At 66.3% G+C, this 19,282-nt stretch overlaps 2 protein-coding genes across 3 annotated transcripts; one reads left to right on the top strand and one right to left on the bottom strand.

Moving 5' to 3' along the window:
• Window positions 1–541: 541 nt before the first annotated feature.
• On the bottom strand, window positions 542–9,317 carry IGF2 (insulin like growth factor 2). Of its 2 annotated transcripts, none has more exons than XM_016149566.2 (4): window positions 8,783–9,317; window positions 6,212–6,374; window positions 4,716–4,864; window positions 542–4,446 (listed from the first exon to the last, which is right to left on the bottom strand). In XM_016149566.2, the coding sequence occupies exons 1-4, from the start codon at window positions 8,822–8,824 to the stop codon at window positions 4,192–4,194; spliced, it is 609 nt and encodes a 202-aa protein (XP_016005052.1). In that variant the 5' UTR covers window positions 8,825–9,317; the 3' UTR covers window positions 542–4,191. The 2 variants fall into 2 exon arrangements, with proteins under 2 accessions (XP_016005052.1, XP_036077103.1); XM_036221210.1 differs by lacking the exon at window positions 8,783–9,317 and adding an exon at window positions 7,823–7,941.
• A 696-nt stretch (window positions 9,318–10,013) lies between these two features.
• Window positions 10,014–18,413, top strand: LOC107513193 (serine/arginine repetitive matrix protein 1-like). The gene is made up of 5 exons (XM_036221621.1): window positions 10,014–10,130; window positions 10,859–11,407; window positions 15,777–15,885; window positions 16,298–16,512; window positions 17,281–18,413. The coding sequence occupies exons 1-5, from the start codon at window positions 10,014–10,016 to the stop codon at window positions 17,761–17,763; spliced, it is 1,473 nt and encodes a 490-aa protein (XP_036077514.1). The 3' UTR covers window positions 17,764–18,413.
• The last annotated feature ends 869 nt before the right edge of the window (window positions 18,414–19,282 follow it).

Raw genomic sequence — 19,282 nt, 5'->3', positions numbered from 1 at the left:
CGCAGCCCCCCAAATGCCGCCTGGCCCCTTGGGCACGGCCTCGCCTTCCTCAGCCCCCACCCAGCCGCCCCATTCCCCAAAGCGGGCACACTGCTGACCGAGGGCTGGGGGCTGCCATGGGGGACCCACCAAGGCAGGGACCTGGAAGGCCAGCGGCCAGAGCAACCAGGGCCAGTGGCTCGGGGCCGAGCAGGGGAGGGGCTTCGCGGTAATGTCCGCCGCGGGGCGCATGTCAGTGGCACCCCAAGTCCGCAGTGCGGGCTGCTCCAAGTCCTCATCTCCAGCCACGGCCAGTTCCCCGAGCCCGCCCAGCCCCCGCTGCCCGCGCCCGGGACAGTCCCCTGCACTTGGCAATGGTAGACCCCTCTCCCTCTCACCGGGGGGCTCCCAGGAGAGACCCCCGCCCCACAGCACCCTGCATCTGAGGGTCCGGTGCCAAGGTTGTCCCAGAGCCCCTGGCTGGGGCGTCCCCTCTCCCCGCCCCTGCCCTCTCCCCCTCAACCCCACACCCCAGTAAAAGAGTAGAGGACTCCGAACAAGGTACATTTGAAAATTTTATTGGGATTGCGAGCATTGAAGGTTAAGGACAGAGCCCCGAGCAGTGGGGTCTGCCAGAAACAGCAAGTTAAAGGAATTGAGCCGAGGCAAACACAAGCCGCCGCGCGATGGGGGGGGCGGCGGCAGGTGACATGGGTGTTCCGCGCGTGGGGGTCTTCGGGCGATGACACAGGGAGGGACCCAAGAGGGGGTCCTGCCGAAGACTGCTGGGGGGAGGACTCGGGAAGAGGTAGGATGGTCAGCCACAAACAGGGCTCGGGGGCCAGAGGGAGCCGGGCCGGATGGCGGCGGCCTGCGGAGAGCTGCTGCTAGCGACACAGAGGGTGCGTCGGCAGACGCCCCCGGAGCACCCACCCCGGCGAGGCAAATTAACACTGGGTGGGGTGGGCACCCGGCTGAATGGGCAGGCAATTTGGGGCGCCTCGAAGTCTTTTTGGATCTCAGGCCAATGTCTGGGTTCTCCAATTATGACAATTTGGCTCTTTGGGCTCCTGTCCAATGTTCCGAATGGCCCATTCGCCGGGCGCCTGCCGAGGGACCCTCAGTGCCAAGGGCGGGCTGGCACGACCGCCCCCGGGGTCATGCCAGCCCTGTCGCCGGGGCCCTAAAGCCGCGGGCCTCTAGACTGCTAGTGGGCTGCCTTTAGGGGGGCTGCGCTGGAGGCATGAGTGGGGGGAGGTAAGCCTCCAGCCGCCCGCATCCCTGAAGACAGCCCTGGGCGCCGACTGATGGTGGCTGGGTCCGGATCGCCAGACCCGCGGGGCCCGGGCCCAAGCGACTGCACGGGGCGACCTCGCAGAGATCGACCTCACAGTTCTCCTGCTCTGCTGGCTCCCTGCTGACCTCCCCACTGCCCGACCTCACCCCGCCTGGCCCTCGAGGCGCCCCGCAGAGCTGGAGCCTCCTGGGGACCAGACAGGGTGCCGAAGAGCGGGCAAGGTGTCACCGAGGGGTGGGCGGAGAGCCCCCCAAGTGCGCGGAAGGCGGCCACGTGCTCCAGCCCGATGGAGTCCACTCACACACCTGCGGCCCCTTCCCCCCCGGCGGCCTCGGGCCGGCCGGGGGCCCCATCCTGGTGGCCTCCGAGCACCTTCCTGACACCTGGAGAGACGCCGCCCACACCCTCCACCGCCCCTCAGGACCTCCAGGGACCAGCCACTGTCCCTGGCGGCCAGGCCGAGCAGTGGCCCTGTCCTCCCCCCCGGGACTTCTCCGTGGGGCACGGTGGCTAGCGCCCCACGGAGGCTCCACTCCCGACTCAACCCAAGCGACAGAAACAGATCGAAACAAAAATCAAACGCGGGACGATAAATGGCGAGGAGCAGGACGGGGCGCGGCGGATGGCGGGGCCGCGCTCACGTGGGTCACTGCCCCCCTGATTCGGGGCGGGAGTATATATGTTGGTATATGAGCGCGTGAGAAGCAAAGGAGGGTCAAAAAAAAAAAAAAGGAAATAAGCCCCAGGAGCAAAAAAAGAGGGGGATAGATCGATTGGCTTCAATTTGGGTTCTGATGTGCGCCCGTAATTCTGCACGTCTCCTCGGCACCGGCTGCTCCAAAACCACGCTGGGCCACTTCCAGCCCCAGGGCACCCCCCGCCCAGCCCCCACTGCCCCCCACCCACCCCTCCAACCGCCAGACTTCCCACACTCCCCATCATCTTCGCCGGCCTCCCTTTCGAGAGGCCGGCGAAGATGATCCCAGATGTGCCCCGGGGGGGCCGGGGGCCCCTGGTCTTTCTCGAGGGGCACATCTAGGGGTCGGGCTGCTCGGTGGGCACGTCTCGCTTGGCTAGGCCACCTCCGGTCTGTCCTCACCCGCTCCTCGCTCGCACGATGGCAGGGTGCGCTGGTGACTGGTCTGGGGGCATCGGGCTCACGCTGCAGGGGCCTCTGGGACACACCCCTCCCCACCCAGGGTACGTCCCAGGGACAGGAGGGGAGCATGGGTCACGAAAACCTCGTCGAAAGAATTTGGGATGGAACGTGGCCTGATCTGCACAACGCTTCCTCAGTCTAATCCTTTTCATCCACCCGTGTGTGTGTGCGTGTGTGTGTGTGTGTGCGTGCGTGCATGAGAGGATGTGTGCGGGGGGTGTGGATTGTGTGGGGTGTGAGTGTGTGACAATGTATGCATGTGTCCACAGGGATGCATGTGGGTGTGTGGGTGTGTGGGTGTGTATGTGCGTGCGTGTGTGTGTGTGTGTAAGACTTTGGGGTGCGTGGGTTTGGGGGGATGGACTTTGTGCCAATTGAATTTCGTTCGTGCCCATTTCGGTTCTCGTGTCCCATGTCCCCTCCTGTGGTGTCGATGGCCCCCCACTAGCTCCATGGTGACTCAGGGTTCGGGGACCCGAGCGGACGGCGAGTCGGGTGGCTGCTGTTGTTAGAAGCCAGTCACAAGTGCCCAAGGGTCTTGTATGGGCAGGGAGGTGGCCGAGAAGCTGTGACATGCCCACCTGAAAATTTGGGGGTCCCCTCCTTTCTCCTAGATGGTCAGGGACTCGAGACCACAGCCAATTTGACTCGAAGTCCTGAAGGGGATGAGAAGGAGGGGGGCGGGGCGCCGAATTCTTTTATTTTGCCAATTGTTTCTAAGCCAGTTTGTTTTTTAGTGTATTTTCAGCCAATTGATTTTATGGGGGTTTTTTTCCTGCTAATTCACTTTTCTGGTGTTTCTAAAAAGCGAATCAGTTTTAAGGGGGCTGATTTGAGTGTGTGTGTGTGTGTAAATGTGTGTGTGCGTGTGGGTATGTGTGTGTGTGACAACGTATGTATGTTATACATGAGTGTGAGTGGTGTGTGTGTGTATGTGTGTGTGTGTAACAACGTATGTATGTTATACATGAGTGTGAGTGGTGTGTATGTGTGTGTGTAACCATGTATGTATGTGTATACATTAGTGTGAATGTGTGTGTGTGTGAGTGTATGTGTATATGTATGTGTGAGTGTGTGTGTGTGTGAGTGTGTGAGTGTGTGTGAGTGTGTGTGTGTATGTGAGGGGTTTGTGTTTTCTATTTGTATAATTTGGAAAGCCAATTTTGGGGAAATAATTTGGAAAGCCAATTTTGGGGAAATAATTTGGGAGGCCAATTTTGGGGGATAATTTGGGGGGGCCAAATTCGGGGGAATAATTTGGGGGGGCCAAATTTGGGGGATAATTTGGTGCCAAATTTAGGGGGATAATTTGGGGGGAATTTGGGGATATTTGAGGGGATAATTTGGGTGAGTATTTGGGCCATAATTTGGGTGAGTATTTGGGCCATAATTTGGATGAGTATTTGGGCCATAATTTGGGGGGCTTTTTGGGGGGATAATTTGGGGGGGAATTTGGGGATATTTGGGGATAATTTGGAGGACTATTTTGGGGGATAATTTGGGGGACTATTTTGGGGGGATAATTTGGGAGAGTCAGAGCCAATTGGGTGTGTCCGTTTTTGCTGGGGTTCCCTCAGCCGGTGGAGGGGCGAGGGAGAGCAGCCCGACATGGGGAGGTTGGGGCGTGGGGGTGGGCTGGGGAGCCCTGGGGAGGACGGCGCAGAGTGGTGTCAGAGCGGGACCTGGTGGAAAGGTCGCTGGTCAGGCAGGCACGAGGAGGAGGGGGCCCTGGGCAGAATTACGACCACGGTTTGGCTCACTTCCGATTGTTGGGACCCTCTGGGGAGGCACCGCCGTGGGCAGTGGAGTCGTGCGCGGCGGGGTCGTCGGTGGACAGCACCATCAGGGGCCGGTGACGCGTGGCCTCTCTGAAGGCTTCCAGCTCCCGAGCAAGCATGCGGCCCCGGCGGACTCTCAGCAGGGCGGGCAGACCCCTGCGCAGGCGTTGGGCGGACTGCATCCAGCTGTCGTATTGGAAGAACTTGCCCACGGGGTATCTGGGGAAGTTGTCCTGGGAGGGGTGGGCTAGTCAAGGGGCGCCCAGCTCCCTGCTGCAGCCCCCGCCCCCCGGCCTGTGCACCTATACCTGTCATCCTGCGGGGAGATGGACCCACAACACCAACGTCCCCAGTGGGGGACATGAGGCCCACTATGAATTACGCTTGAGCTGGCCTGCCTGCTGAGAAGCTGGCTGCACCCTGTGCCCTGGCTCAGAGGTGAGGGTCCTAAGGGGCTCCCAGGGGAGGGAGGGGCCCGCACCCCCAGTGGCCCTGAGCTTACCGGAAGCACGGTCGGAGAGGTCGACACGTCCCTCTCGGACTTGGCGGGGGCGGCGCAGTAGGTCTCCAGGAGGGCCAGGTCACAGCTGCGGAAGCAACACTCTTCCACGATGCCTCGGCTGCGGCGGTTGGCGCGGCTGGCTGGCCTGCCTGGAAGCCCCAGGGAGGGGGAGAGGGTCCCTAAGCACTGGGCGCTGCTGGTGGGCGGCCCCCGCCAGGGCCCCCAGGCCTGGTGGCACGGGGTGGAGGGAGGCAAGGGCCCCCACAGGGAGAGGGGGTGGTCCCCCTGCACACTGGACGTGAGCACAGGCTGCCCCGGGTCCGCAGACCCGGAGCCCTTTGGGGAAAGTGTGGGTCCTGTCCTGGGACACAGTGCTCCCCTGAGCTGAGCAGGAGCCGCCAGGCGGGAATGGGAGGAGGAAGGAGAAGACGGGAGGGGAGGAGTGAGGACCTGCACAAACCACGCCCTCCTCCCCTCCCGCCCTCCCCCTCGGCTCCACGCGGCGCGTCCGGCCGGGGTGCCAAGGGCAGGCGTCACGGTGGGGGAGGGAGAGCAGCCCCTCGTGAGGGGCTCTGCCACGGGGTCCCAGGGGTGGGGGCTCGGGCCAGCTAGCGCCAGACCCTACAGTGCCACTTCCTGCCCCCAAACAAGGCAAGCAAGAGAGAGGACCTATGGGAGGCCAGGCGGGCTGGGGCTGCAGGAGCCTGCGAAGCAGGAACACTTTTCAAAGAGAAACTCTGAAACGTGTTTGTGGGCCCATTTCACAGGGCGAGCAAATAGAGGCTGCGGAAGAGGCCACGGGAGGGCCGGGGCCGGGGCCAGGTGTGGCCTTCACGGCCGACTCACCTCAGACTCGTCCTCCCCACCCCAGCTCCCCCCAGGAAAGGCAGCTGAGCCCAGAGGGAGCACACGCTCCCCTCGCCACCCCCGGTTCCTGCCCCATTCTGTGGGTAAGGAAACTGAGGCCCAGCTGGCTGGGAGGTGTGAGCAGGGAGTGGTCACCTCCAAGTGGGGGTTCCGCCCTGCTGCCCAGGGCGCAGGGGCGAGGGGGAGCCCCAAGACAGAGGCAGGAGGGCAGGCGGAGCTCAGGCCAGCAGCTGGGCGCCCCCGCTGTGGCCCGCCCCGCAGGTGCAGACCCCAGAACGCCCCACCCTGAGGGCTCGTGTCTCCCCTCGCCCCCCCATGTGGAGCTAAGTGCCCTGAGCATGTAGGTGGCGCACACTCACACACGCGAGCAACACATTTTTATTCCCACTGCTTTTTGATCCATTTGATCAAATTTTAAACCCGGTTTCCTGTGTATGGACATGTGCCTATTGTTGAAATGTCAAGGGACCGAAGGGACTCGGGTGCCCCAGCCCCGCCCACGGGCAGGTCTGGGAGCTGCTGCCTCTGCCCCCGCCTGGAAGCCCCGCCCCAGCCCGCCCGCTAATCCTGGCCCCAGGTGAAGACCCTCCGCCCAGCCCCCACGCCCCTCCGCCCCGCCGGCTACTCACTGAAGTAGAAGCCGCGGTCCCCACAGACAAACTGGAGGGTGTCCACCAGCTCCCCGCCGCACAGGGTCTCACTGGGGCGGTAAGCAGCAAAGCAGCACGAGGCCAAGGCCAAGAAGGCGAGCGCCGCCAGCACTGACTTCGGCATCGGGAGCTCCATGGTGGTCTGCGGGCGAGAGCAGGTCGTGAGCCCCACCCGCCCCGAGAGGCGGGGCCGCCCGCCTCTGGGGACACCAGCCCAGCCCCGTGCAGACTGAGGGTTCCGTTACGGCTGTAAGTCAGGGACTTGTCCTCGGCGGTGCCGCTCTGAGTGACGGACACCGTCCCGGCCGCCGAGGCGGGCGGGGGCGGGTGGGACCGTCCTCGCTGCGGCCACTATCGCAGGGGCTCGGTGTTGGACACTGGACCTGGCCTCCATCCTATGATGTCATGAGGGTGGGGCCAGCACAGGGCAGTGGCCACTCCTTGGGTCTCCCACTGCCAGCCAGGGTGGCAGACGGCCCCACCCCGCCACGGGAATGAGTAACCCAGGAGAGCGACCCCTCCTCTCAAAGCAGCGGGGTCCCCGCCTCCCCCTCCCCACGCTCCCCCCTGCACCCTCCATCTGTGGCTGAGCGCGGTTCGGGATTCAGTGGTGAGCCCGGCGGTGCCACCCACACCCAGAGCGCCCGTTCTCCTGCACCTCCCAGTCCCCCAGCTCCAGCCCGCCCTGAGCAGAAGAGCCGGAAGCCTCCTCTCCCAGTGTGGGGTACCAAACTGCACCCCGGGCAGCTGGAGAGAAGAGGCGAGGCCACCTGGAGGCCGGTCGCCATGTCCCTCCGCGCCCAATTCAGAAGGAGGGGAGTGTCCTTAGGACACACCCCCGAACAGCCAAGGAGCAAGGAGTGGGGGGCTTGGGAGGGGACCTTAGCTTCGCTTTAGATACAAGGAGCTGCCCTGCCCCTCCCACGAGGAGAAGCCCCCCCCCTCCCAGCAGGCAGCCCCAGCCTGCCCTCTACAGGAGAGAGCCCCTTTTGGGGGCACAGTCATGGCCCAGGGCCTCTGAACCCAGGGGCAGCCCTAGGCTACCTGAGCAGAGGCAGGGCGGGCTGCCCCTCCCAGGCTCCGCGCCCGGTGGGCAGAGGGGCGCCGGGCCCCCAGCCTGCAGCGCGGCTGCTGCGCGCCGGCCAGGGGAGTTTCGCAGCCTTGAGTGGCGAGCGCGGGGTCGAGGGAGCACACTGTCGCTGACGCCCCGCTCGGGGGCGGCCGGCTGCGGGGAAGGCGCTCAAGTGCCACCGCGTTCGCCTCCTGCTGCTCTGGAATGGCCCCGGCCGCTCTCCCTGCTGCCCCTTTCCAAATTCTAAGCACAAACGTGGCGGGCTAGTGGCTCGGCACCGGCCGAGCGGCAGCTCCATCCAGTGTGCGGTCCAGTCCAGGGCACCAGCGGGGAACGCAAGGCTGGACGAGAGGCACGCAGACTTGCAGGTGAGCAAGACCGCCCGAGCCGGGCAGGGGACAGGGCGCAGGGGCTGCGCCAGAGGCGGCGGCCCGGGCGCAGCCGCGGGGGCCGGGGCCGAGGCGAGCGGCGGCCGGAGCGGCCGGGCACTGGGGCTCTGGCCCAGCAGCTCTGGTTACCTGCAGCTGGACAGGAGGGTCCTGGGGCTGGAGGAGATGGAAGCAGAGAAGGCCCGAACACTGCCTCACAGGAGAAGCTAAAGTCCGGTCCCCAAGCTGGTCAGTGCCTCAGCTTTTATGTGTGAGCGGGCTCCTCCCAGTCCCGGCTCCACCCTACCCCCACCCCTCTCCCTGCTGACCACTCCCCCCGCCCCTTTGCTCCCGCCCCCTCCCTGCTTCCAGCCAGTCCCTTCTCTCCTGCACCCCCAACTGCTAACTCTGGACCGTCCCTAAGCAGAGTACCACGCGGGGGAGGGGAAAAGAGGGGGGGGCTCACTCTGCACCCCCAGCCCAAGTCAGCACAGTGCGGTGGGGGCGGGGAGGGGGCTGCTTTCCAGCCCCTTGTGTGCAAACGTGTCCGCCCACCGGGCAGGGGCGGCCAGCCGCTCTGGGCTGTTCCTCCTGCCTTTCTGAGCGCCGAGCAGCCCCTCTCCCCAGAATCCCTCTTGGAAACGTTCGGGACAGAGAAAGGGGAGCCGGAGGGGGGGGCACTGCAAATGTGGCGTCTGGCGTGACTCCGTGGCCAACGCGGCCCCCCTCGCTCCATCCTGGCCCCGCCCACCCAGTTCTCCTCCCTCGGTCTCGCTGGCACAGAGTCAACATACCAGGGTGGGTTTCTGCGATTTGCGCCCCTTCTCATTACCCAGCACCCTTGGGGGACGGCCCCGCCCCCCCAAACGGCACAACTCGCAAACTTTCAGCAACGAACTCCCCCCCGCGCCCAAAAACCGACCAGGAAGTCGCCTCTGCAGACAGCTCGCACCTCTCGGCACTTCCCGAAGCCCCTACCCCACCCCCTCCACGGCGCGGCGCGCAGAGCGCGCGGGGTCTGCACCGGGGACGCGCGCCCACGGCCCCCCGCCCCGGCCCCGGCGCGACCTCCCGCCGCCCGCCAGCCCCGCGGGCCCGCCGGGCGCTTACCTGGAAGCCAGCACCGCCGCCGCCCGCCTCCCTGCTGCGCATTGCAAACCGAACAGCGGGCGTTGGCCCTCCTGCCGGGCACTCCTCTGCCAGCGCCGCTCTGGCCGCGTCGCGGGGGCCGAATGTGCGACGCGGCAGAACGGGGGGATGGCTTTTTTTTGGGGGGGGTGAAAATCGTCTGATTGTTTGGGGGGGCGGGCTGTCTTTGGGCTGGGGCGGGCTAGATGTTGTACTTTTAGGGGGGGAAAGGGTGTCGGGAAATGAGGTCAGCTGTTGTATCAAGGACAGAGGGGGGCAGAGATAGTGAGAGACACAGAGTGAACGTGAAAGGGGGGGGCCGAAGAGAGGGCTCGAGAGGGAGAGAGGGCAGCGAGAGGCGGGCAGGCGCACAGCGGGAGAGCACAGCTCAGAGAAACAGAAAGCGTGTAATTAATCCACTTCGGGACGCTGGAGGGGAGGGCGGGCTTGAAGGGGGGGCGGGAGTCGGAGGCGCGGGCGCGGGGGGGGACGGGAGGGAGCAAAGGGAAGGCTGCGGGAGAAAAGAGCGGGGCCGGGACCAGAGGCCGAAGAGGGGGACAGGGGCGCAAAGAGAAGCGAAGGACAGGGCGCAACGTCGGGGGCCGGGGGCGGTGCTGAGGGGGGGAGGAGTGGAGGCGTCACCCGGGCCGTGGGCACCCAGCTCGGTTTGGGCCGACGGAGCCCTCAGCCGTCGCGAACCCGGACCGCGGGGGGGCAGTGGTGGCAGCGCCGGAGCCGCTCGGGGCGCGACGAGTGGGAGCGGCCGAGCTGCGCACCGGGGAGGGCTGGGGCGGGCAGCGCGGGGAGGCAGATGACAAACGCCGGCGGCCTGCGAGCCGGACTGCCTGCGGGGGGCACCGCCTCCTCGGGCGAAGCGGGACGGGCGTTGAGGTAGATAGAAGAGGAGGCGGCGGGGAATCCGCAGGCCCGGCGGAGCGCGACCCCACCGACGGCGCCCGTGACGGGGATCAGCAGCGTTGCGGACGGCGTCGTCGCGGGGCCGCCAGCCCGGTGGAGGCGCTGGCGGGCCGAGCGCGGGCGGGCGTGGGCCAGGAGGCGGGGGCGGCCGGAAGGGGGGGCCGGGGGCCGGCCTGGCCTCACGCAGCTCCGCCGGAGAGCAGGCGAACTCCCGGCGCCAACTCCCGGCTCTTATAGCCGCGCCACCCCGCGGCGCGGCGCCCGCTCGGGCCCCTCTGGCCCCGAGCCCGCGCCAATGGGCGCGCGCCGGGCCCTCGCCCCGCCCCCGGACCGCCCCCGCAACTCGAGCCAGGGGGAGGGGGGCGCGGGCTTGGGGCCCCGGGGCCCCGGGCGGCGGTGGTGTGGGGGGGCCGTGGGGTCCGCGGGGGCGAGATCGGATTGGGGGCAGGGAGCGGCAGAGTGTGCGGGAAATCCCAATCACCGTTGTAAAGTGTTTGGGGACCCCACCTCAGGTTCCGGGGAGCCCTGCGCTCCAGCGCGGGGGTCGCAGAGCGCTGTCCCAGGCCCTAGCGGTGGCGGGGAGCGCCGCTTCCCCACACGCGGCGGCGGCGCCCTGCCGCACTAAGGGCGCAGGTGTCTCGGCGTGGGTCGGGGGTCCTCAAGTCCCCGCTGGGAAGTGTGGGGAAGGGGGGAGTCTCTGGGCGCGCGCACAGCGCGCAGCCTCCACCTGCCCGAGCAGGCGCGGCGCCTCGTGCCGCAGCCGCAGCCCGAGCGTCCCCCAGCACGGCGCGGGGGCCAGGTAGTAGCCACGGCGGCCGCCAGGTGCGATCGTGGGGACCCCGACTCGAATGTGGGCCAGGCGGGGGGCCCGCCGAGGCTGCGGTGCAGGGTGCGAACCCCACGCAAATCGTACCTGCACGACCCAGCGCCCCGGCGCGCGTCTAAGCAGCTCGCCTTTGGGGCCCACCCAAAAAATCCGGATAATGGTTTCCCCGTGCTCAGAGCCCTGGACGAAGCCCGCGTAGATTCGGGTTCAGCGCTGGGGGCCGCCACAATAATTTGGGGGGCCTGGGGAAACCATCTCCTGGAGAATTTGGACGATGTAAGAAGTGGCTTTTACTAACTCGAAACCACGCGTAGGCCCCAGCGGCCGCCCGCTCCCCGGACCCCCGGCCGCCCGCGCCGCTCCAAGCAGAGGGGCCGCGGGCGGCGGAAGCCTGCGCCGCGCTCGCCCCCTCGCTCCGCGCGCGCCGCCCCGAGTCCTCTGCCCCGCGGGCTGGAGGCGCCGCGCAGCGCCGCGCGAGCGCGGTGCGCCTCTGCTCGGCGCCTCCTCCGACCCTGCGCCCTGCCCGCGCCGCTTCGGGGCCGCCAAGGCGCTTTCCCCGCAGTTACCGTCTTTGCAAAAGAGCAAACGAAAGCGGCGCCGGTTTCGGGGCGCCGGGTCCCAACGAGCACGGCCGCCCAGCGCAGCAAGCCCGCAGCGGGTTCCCGCGCGCCGCGCCTGCGTCCCGGGCGGCGGCCCGAGGCGAGCGCCGGCCCCGGGCGGGACGGCGAGGGGTTCGCGCAGGAGCCGCGCTGCGCGCGGAGGCGGCGGGGAGCTCACCGCGAGGCTGCAGGCTGCGTCCGCGGGCGCGCGAGGAGCCGAGGCAGGAGACAGCGCTCTGCGGCCGGCGGCGGACAGCGCTGAAGGTGAGCGAGACCCCGGGGGCCGTCAGTCCCCAATGTCCGGGGGCAACGCCCAGCCCGTTGGAAGACCCGGGGACAATGCCCAAATTTGGGGGAAACTGGGGGCAATGCCCAGTCGTTTTCCTGGACGCGGGAGAAGGTCTGCCGACGTCCTGGCGGACGCGGAGTCGGGCCAAGTGTGCTTGAGGACGCAGAAATTCTGCAAATGCGAGGGTCTCCGGGACTTTCCTGGGGGACACGGAGAGGCCCGAGGGCAGGGCCCGCCTTGCGCGGGCCTGGGGGCTGCGGAGAGCGGCGGGCGGCCCAAGGACGATGCCAGAAACCAGGGACGAGTCGGAGCTCTGTCTGATTTGCAGGCCGAGAGAATGAGTGTCCTCAAGTAGGGGACCCAGGGGAGGCCCTGTGATGTGGGACTGTGAATAACGGCTAAATTCGAGACTCCAGAAAAATAGAGCCCAGCTTTGGGGGATCAGGGGAAACTGCTCCGCGCAATTGGGCGACGGAGGATCCCCGTCCAGAATGTGGGGGACCCAGCGTCGCCGTCAACGGGTGGCGGGGATCCCAGGTGGCTCCCGGGGAGGTCATTTTCTGAGTGACTCCAGAGAAGTTCTCTATGTGGAACTTGGAGGCGACCCCAGAGCCACATTTTCTAAAATTGAGGGCAGGAAACAGTAGACCCGCTGGGCTTTAGGCGAAATCTCCACGTGGTGGAGGAAAGTAGAGGTTAATTTCACACAATTTAGAAATGCGAGTTCACCGCCTGGGCACTCCCGACACGCAAGAAAAGCAGCCTCCATAATTGTGGTGGCTTCGGGGAGAATTCTCAATGTCCCTCAGAGGCTCACGAAACATGATCTAAATTTGGGGGCGGGGGACCCGGGGTGTGCTCGCTACATTTGGAGAAAGCAGAAATTCAATGGCCTTTACAGTCTGATTTTTTAAATTAATTTCATTTGCTATGGGCTTATATTTTGGTGAATAGGAGGCAATATTCTGCTTTTTCTGGGCACGGTCTGCATTTTGGGAACCCTCGTAAAACGTCGCCCAGGTTTTGAGTGTCCCTGGAAATTGTTCAGTGGAGATTGACAGCGAAATTTCAGGGTTCCTGGTTCGCAGGGAGGAATCGGGATGCAGGCCGGGGCCGCTTGGCGTTTCCAGGGTCTGGGGATATTTTTCAGCCCTGGGCGTTTTCATTTTGAGGGGCCCATGGAAAAGCGGCTAAATTTAGGGGGACTTGGGGCAACGTTCATAGAGTCGGTCCGCCCATACATCAATATTCCAAAAAAGTTCAATTGTTTTATGGAGGGGGGAAAAAGTCTCAATTTATTTTGGAGGGCTAGGAGACGGTACCTCAATTTTGAGGCCCCGGGAAAATAATTTTTGAATCTCGGGGGTCCAGGGAAGTTGCTCAGAGTCCTCAGGAGAACTGGGGGGTCGATATCTCACTTTTACGGAAAAAATGACTGAGTTCCTGAGACGCGGGGCCTGGGGAATCGGTGTCCAAAATTGGTGACCCACAGGACATTAGCAGCGTGTGAGGGACCCAGGAAATGTTGCTTAAATTTAGGGTGACTCTGCATGCGCATGGGAAGCTTTGGAGCCCAAGAAATCAGTGCCTTTCCGTGACCCAGAGGTCACACCGAATGCGTTTGAGGGGCTCGGAGGGAAATGCCTAATATTTGAAAGGAGTCAGCGGGTCCCAATATCGGGGATCACGAAAGGGGTCCAGGGACGTCCTGGGATTTGGAATGGGTGTCCAGATTTTAGAAGACCCGGGACCTTGTCAGTAAGCTAGGGGGGCCCAGGGAAAGTTTCAGAATTCAAAATGTTTACGACGCAGAGAAAATGTCCAGAATATTTGGTTACTGGAAACTCTACAGATCCGGGCATGACCAGCGAGGCTCTGTGCAAAGGGTGTTTTAGTGCGTGGGGGTCTGGCTCAGGGGGCCTGGGCGACCGTGTGAGAATCGGGGGGACCCTGGGCAACCCACGGCGTCAACTGAGTGCATCTCACATCTCAGGCAACTGCTTGGTGCGTGTTTCGGGGTGCCTGGGCGACAGTGTCTAAATGCACAGGACGCTGAGCAGGGCTGGCCTGGAGAGCCCTGGAAACGAGTGCCCCAAATCTCTGTGACCCACAGGAAAAAAATGCACAAGGAGTTTTGGGGGGCAGGATTCACCCTCTGGGTTTTGTGGGGCGCAGGGAATCAGTGCGGGCTTTGCGCATCAGAACAGCACCCGGGGTTTTTGCGGGCGAATGCCCGGATCGTGGTGGAGGCGTACTGAGCGGGGTCCTGAGGGTCCTGGGAAATGTGCTCAGTGTGTTGGGGGACCTGGGATTCTTTGTGTAGAGTTTAGGGAACCCGGGTCGCGTTCCCAATAATTTTGTGGAACTCAGCAAGGTAACGTCCGAAACTGCGGGGAGCGGGGGGGAACAGGGCTTCGGTGCGGGGGTGTCCCATGAAGGACAGAAGCTTGGGAGACCCTGTAGTTAAGGTCTCGAATTGCGGGGACCCAAGATAAAAGCTCCACTTAATGTTTTGGGACCCACGCGTAAGTGCCAGAGAAACACCGGCGGCGTTTTGGGGAGCCAGGCGACCCCGGCAGCCGGGCCACAGGACCCAGAGGCAGGCGAGACTGTGAAGAGCCTGGGGGGAAACGCCCGGTGAGTTTGGGGACCTGGGGCCACTCGTGGAAACTTGGGGAAGCCAGTGGGGGCTTGAGGAGTGTCTGAGGTTCGGGGAAATTAATGTCTAAGGAAACTCCTGTGACCCGGGAATCGGCGGGACGGGGAGCCAGGCTGTAACTTAAGGATCCCAGAAAAAAAAAAGGAAGAAAGAAAGAGAGAGAGAGAGAGAACCCCCTGCCGGCGTCTGGGGGTCGGGGGAGCTGCCGAGTGGGCTCGGGGTCTGCATTCGCGAGGCCAGGCTCTCGGGCCGGGGAAGCCGCGCGCCGCGGAGGAGCCGCTGGCGGGCCGCGCGGAGCAGGGGCGCCCTCCCCGGGACGCGGGACGCGGGACGCCGGCGGCGCGGGCGCGGGGCGCGGGCGGCGGCGCGCGCTGCGGGCCACGTCGCTGCTCTTTTTTTTTTTTTTTTTGCCTTCCCGCCACTGAGCGCGTTTCTGTGGTCGAGGCTCAGCGGACGGCGGGTGGAGAGAGAGACTCGAGAGCCCCGAGGCCGCGACAGGGGCGCTGCTCCCCGCGCGCTCAGGGGTCCCGGCGCCCCGCTCGGCCGCCGCCGCGGAGACCCGCGGGCTCCCCGCCGCCGCGGCCCACGCGCTGCCGCGCTGCGAGCCTAGGCGAAGCCGCGGCGAGGCTGCCGCCGCGGGCAGGCTCGTCCCCGGCTCGGCTTGGGGGCCCGGGAGCACCCCCGGCGGTCACCCCCGCCGCCCCCGCGCCCCGCGAGCGCAGCCCGGGCCTTGCCGGGTCCGCAAACTGCCGCGAAACCAATTTCGGTTGGGCGACGGAGGGAAGGAGGAAATGAGGAAGAGGAGGAGAAGGCGGGGGCAGAGACGGGGGGCCGGCTGCCCGCGCGGGGTGCCGGGGCCCTCCTTTCGTTTTCTGAGCCTTTGCGCGGGAAGGGCTCCCAGCCCCGCGGCGGCGGCAGGGTGGAGAGTCCATTTCCGTCGGGCAAACGCTGAGCCCAGCCAGACCTGAGGCCCAGCGGCCGGGGACAGGGCCACCCCTCAGGATCGAACGGGGTTGGGGGTGCGTGATCGTGACCCCTGGGGGGCCTGGAGGAGCCGCAGGCCAGGGGACCCTGCCCGGGCCGCAGGGGAATGGTGCGGTCCTGGTCCCACGGTCACCCCAGCCACCAGGGGGTCAGCTCGGAGCCTGGCACTGGTTAGGCAGGGGTTAATGCCATCGGACAGGTGTGAGGACCCGCTGGCTGGCCAGGTCTGCCACTGTAGCTCGGCCTGCGGGGTGCCCCCCCACCCCCCGCTTTCCACCATGGGCCAAGGCACGTGGGGAATGTTGCCCCTTCAGATTCCAGCCCACATCAATCACCCCATGTCCCATTCCAGGAACATCTGGCCTGTTCCCCCCCCCAACACACACACACCCATGCCCGCCCCCTCCCCCTCCAAGGCCCCTGTCGGGCCTGGGGAGCCTGCGGGAGGGAGGGAGCGGGGAGCCTGGGCCCAGGGCCTCCCGTGCTGGGCTTGCTCCCCGCTCCATGGCGACTTGTGAATTTGGGGCTGGGGAGCCTTGACGCTGTGCCTGTCTGGGGGCCTGGGGGCGCAGTCCCCGTTTGCCCAGAGCAGGCTGCACGTCCCAGAGCAGGGCCTCTGCCCAGGCCAGGGGTGCGCGGACACGGGGGCCAGTGCCCCGCTTCTGACGGGGCGGGGGGGTGGCGGTGGGCAACCACTCCAGTGGCCCATTTGGGGGCTCCCACCCTCGCCCCGCTTTCTGTGCCCCCACAGGCGCCCATCCTGGAGAAGCCATTGCCTGGTGCTTGGGGACCGGTGCCTGGACCTCAGAGGTAGGAAGGCTGAGGCCACCTTGGGGGGCCACGCTGAGCCTTGGGGGGGGGGCACGCACTGAGAACCTTTGCCTTATTTAGTCAAAAGTGTGGCCGAAGGGGCAGGCTTGGCAGGAGTGGATCCAGGTCCCACGGCCGCCCCCAGCCAGGACCAGCAGCCCGGGACCCCCGCAGCTTCCGGCCCCCACGGCGGGAAGGGACCTGCCAGCAACGCGAGGGTTTTGTGGGCCTGGGGTCCCTCCAGCACAGAGCTCGGCAGGCGGGAACCCGGGCCCCGCGGCGACGCCAGCTCCCCTCCGGACCCCCGCACCAGACCCCGAAGACGCCCCGTGGCCCACGACCTCTCAGCCCTGAGCCCTGTCCTCGCTCGCGGCCTGCAGCCGGCCTCACGCACTCCCCGGTCCCTCCCCAGCACTGAGCACCCAGCCTCACCCTCGGGGCGCCTGCCCGGGACACCCTGACCTGCACTGGGCTCTGGGAGAGACGCCCAATCCGACTGAGCCTCCGCTGGAAGCAGACGACCAAGGCCCCAACAGGACTCGACGGCTCGGCTCGGACAGCGCAAGCCACCCGGGTCACAGGCGCCACCAGCCACTGGTCAACAAACCAGGAGCCAAAAGTACAAAAGTACGTTTGGGCTGGGGTGGGGGCTCGGGGGAGGGGGCTGAGCTGCTCACACACTGGTGGGACCCAGATGAGGCCACTATTGGACCATTTGATTTAGTGTCTGACCTAAAGACAGCTCAAAAAAAAAAAAAAAACGTTCTTGGCTTGTGTCCGAGATGGACAAACAGGCCTGGGAGGGGGTCACCTGCAGGGTGGCTTCATTTCGACAGGCCCTGAAAGGTGGCCTCTGCTGCTCTGGGGTCAGGCACAAGGACACAGAGCCACCCGCTCGCACGCACACCGAGACCCCGGGCTGCGTGTCCCGCAGGACGGCCCCAGCCCGCGCCCCACGCCCGTCCCTGGTCCGTGAACTCTGCGGGCCCCACCTGAGCTTGCTCCAGGTCCGAGGTCGCTCTGGCCCCCAGGCCTTTCAGTGACCCCCACCCCACTCACAGGCAGGACGCCCGGCCTCAAACACTGCGAAGTCGCCACAGGCGCCGGAAGGCCCCCCGGGGGCTCGGCTTGCCTGTCTCACTGGCTCTTCACAGTTCTGAGCGGCCAGGAGGGCCGAGGGCTGTCACCCATTTTGACAAATGGGAACCCAGAGAGGTCCGGGCACTGGCGTGAGGCCCCACGGCCCGCAGCCCAGGTCAGGGAGCAGGTCGCGCAGACCCCAGCTTTCCTGGGGTCCCTGATTGCTCCCTAACTTAGGAGTGCTCCCTCTCCCCCTCCCCTTTCTTTCCCCCTCCTCTGCTCCGCCCTCTCCTTGACCCCTGCCTTCTCCCCCAGGCTGGCCCCCTCCTCTGGCCTGCCTCCAGGAGCACCTGTGAGGACCCCCCTGAGGCCACCCGGGCCGCGGGGAGCCTGCTCTACACAGTCGAGACCCCAGGGAGCGAGCGAGGTGCCTGGAGCAACGCCCCTCATGGGAGACCCCCCTGGCTATGTGACTCTGGACACACCCCAGCCTCACTGAGCTTCAGCTCCCTGTGGGAGCCCCCCTCACCCCCCTGCCCTGGACTGAAGCCGCCCGGGGCCTCCGAGAAAAGCAGCCAGGGCCCTGCACGGAGTGGACACGTGGACTGGACGGCCAGGACACTGGGCACCCGGGGCCCGCTCCCCTCTGCGGGGCCGGAGCTGGCCACGGGCCTCTGTGGGGACCGCCTGGGACACCGGCAGCAGCGGCTCGCCTCCGGGCTGGGTTCTCGGGCGGCTCCGGCCCCTCCGGGCTGCGGCTGCAGCTCCGGCCGGGCCTCAGGCTGCTGGGGAGGCTGAGTCGCCGGGCCCTGGAGCTGGGGCCTGCGGTCTGTCTCCTCCAGGAGCTCGGCCGCGACCTAGCGACCCCTGGGAAAACACAAAGTGTTCCGAAGGTGACCTCCACGCCAGCGGCCCCCCCAAGCCCGAGCCATCCCCTCCGCTGCCCTGGCCGTTGGGTGGGGAGGCCTGTGAGTCGGTCACCTCGTCAGGCCTGGGGCGGCTCCCTTGCCTGTCCCTGTGAGCTCTGCCTTGGCCAAGTGCGAGGAGCCCCCGCACCCCGTCCATGGCCAGCTGGGCTTCCCAGCACCAGGCCGGGGAGGGCCGGAGACCCTGTCGGACGGCTGCCCCTCTCCGGGCATGGGCGTGGGCCAGCCTTGGGACCAGCCTTGTCCCCGACGCTCCCGCCTGGCTGGACGCGAGGCGGAGGACACAGCACTGTGCAGGGCCACGGCCGGTGGTGGAGGAACGGCGGGCCACCCTGGGACGTGGACCCCGCCCCACGAGCACCCGCGGGGAGAAGCGGGGCTCGTCCAGCTGTGGGCGTCAAGGGGCACGACCCGCCCTCGACCCCCTCCTCCTCAGCCCCAGAGGGGACTCTGGCTGTGGGTGTGGGAGGGGGGACAGGGAAGCTCGACTTTTTAAACGGTATTAAAAAAACTGCTTCACGATCTTGGGCCCTTGGCCTGTCCGCATGGTCTCCTGTTTGTCACCGGTGGGGACTGGGGCGGGGGGCGCAGCACACGGATGCTGGACCCTCAGCTGCCCGAGCCTCTGGCCGCCCGCACCTGGCTGCGGGGCCGAGCGGGCGAGGACGAGCTCCGTTACCTGAGCTCCAGTGGCTGCACCGTCCCCGAGGCTCCTGGGTGGGGGACGAGGAGCCCGGGACAGTCCCGGGGACCCAGGGCGCTCTGCCCACGCGGCCCGGTCAGGGGTCTGCTGGCCAGGCGGACGTTATCGGTCTCCGCCAAGGCAGGGGACACTCCGGCTGGGGTGCCCAGGCCCCCCGGCCCGGTGGGCACGGGAGAGTGAATCACGGGTCAGAATCGGGGGACTGCACCACCACCAACACTGTACCCGCCCAAGTGCCAACCGAAGGCGTACCCCCCACCCCCGGGATCAGGGCACCCTGCCACACCCCGGCACAGTGCGTGGGGGGCGGAGATCGGGCCCACCCTGCACGCGGCAGCAGGGGGTTTGCGGGTAATGGCACAAGCTGGAAGCAATCCCGCCAGCTGGGAGGTGGGACTAAGGGGGGGGGGGCTTGACACTGGCACCCGGAATGTGGGTGGGCATGGCACGGGGAAAATGGGGGCAGAGTCAGAAAAGTCATACTTCGGGGGACCCCAACCCCACGTCAGCACAGTGTGGCCAGGCGGTTCCTCCCTCTGCAGGCCAGGGATTCCCCTGGGAGTGTTCCCCCGCCACCAGCCACACCCCGAGAGGGCCCCCACCTACAGGTGCGGGGGAGGCGCTCAGGGGCTGTGGCGAGTGGCCGGCAGCCACGTCCGGCTGACCCTGCAGCTAAGACACAGGACCC

This window comes from Rousettus aegyptiacus, unplaced genomic scaffold (genome assembly GCF_014176215.1).
Source record: "Rousettus aegyptiacus isolate mRouAeg1 unplaced genomic scaffold, mRouAeg1.p scaffold_m13_p_5, whole genome shotgun sequence".
In the NCBI taxonomy this organism is placed as follows: Eukaryota; Metazoa; Chordata; class Mammalia; order Chiroptera; family Pteropodidae; genus Rousettus; species Rousettus aegyptiacus.
Note: the sequence above shows the minus strand (reverse complement) of the source record. Positions and strands in the feature narration are given on the sequence as shown.

Excerpts from the sequence above, each read along its gene's own strand:
- IGF2 (XM_016149566.2), bottom strand. The coding sequence starts at position 8,824 with ATGCGCAGCAGGGAGGCGGGCGGCGGCGGTGCTGGCTTCCAG. Across the intron at positions 6,375-8,782 it reads GCGGCGGTGCTGGCTTCCAG|ACCACCATGGAGCTCCCGAT; the intron begins GTAAGCGCCCGG and ends TCTCGCCCGCAG. Across the intron at positions 4,865-6,211 it reads GGACCGCGGCTTCTACTTCA|GCAGGCCAGCCAGCCGCGCC; the intron begins GTGAGTAGCCGG and ends TGGGGCTTCCAG.
- LOC107513193 (XM_036221621.1), top strand. The coding sequence starts at position 10,014 with ATGGGCGCGCGCCGGGCCCTCGCCCCGCCCCCGGACCGCCCCCGCAAC. Across the intron at positions 11,408-15,776 it reads GGCGGCGGACAGCGCTGAAG|TGGCCCATTTGGGGGCTCCC; the intron begins GTGAGCGAGACC and ends CAACCACTCCAG. Across the intron at positions 16,513-17,280 it reads CAGGAGCCAAAAGTACAAAA|GCTGGCCCCCTCCTCTGGCC; the intron begins GTACGTTTGGGC and ends CTTCTCCCCCAG.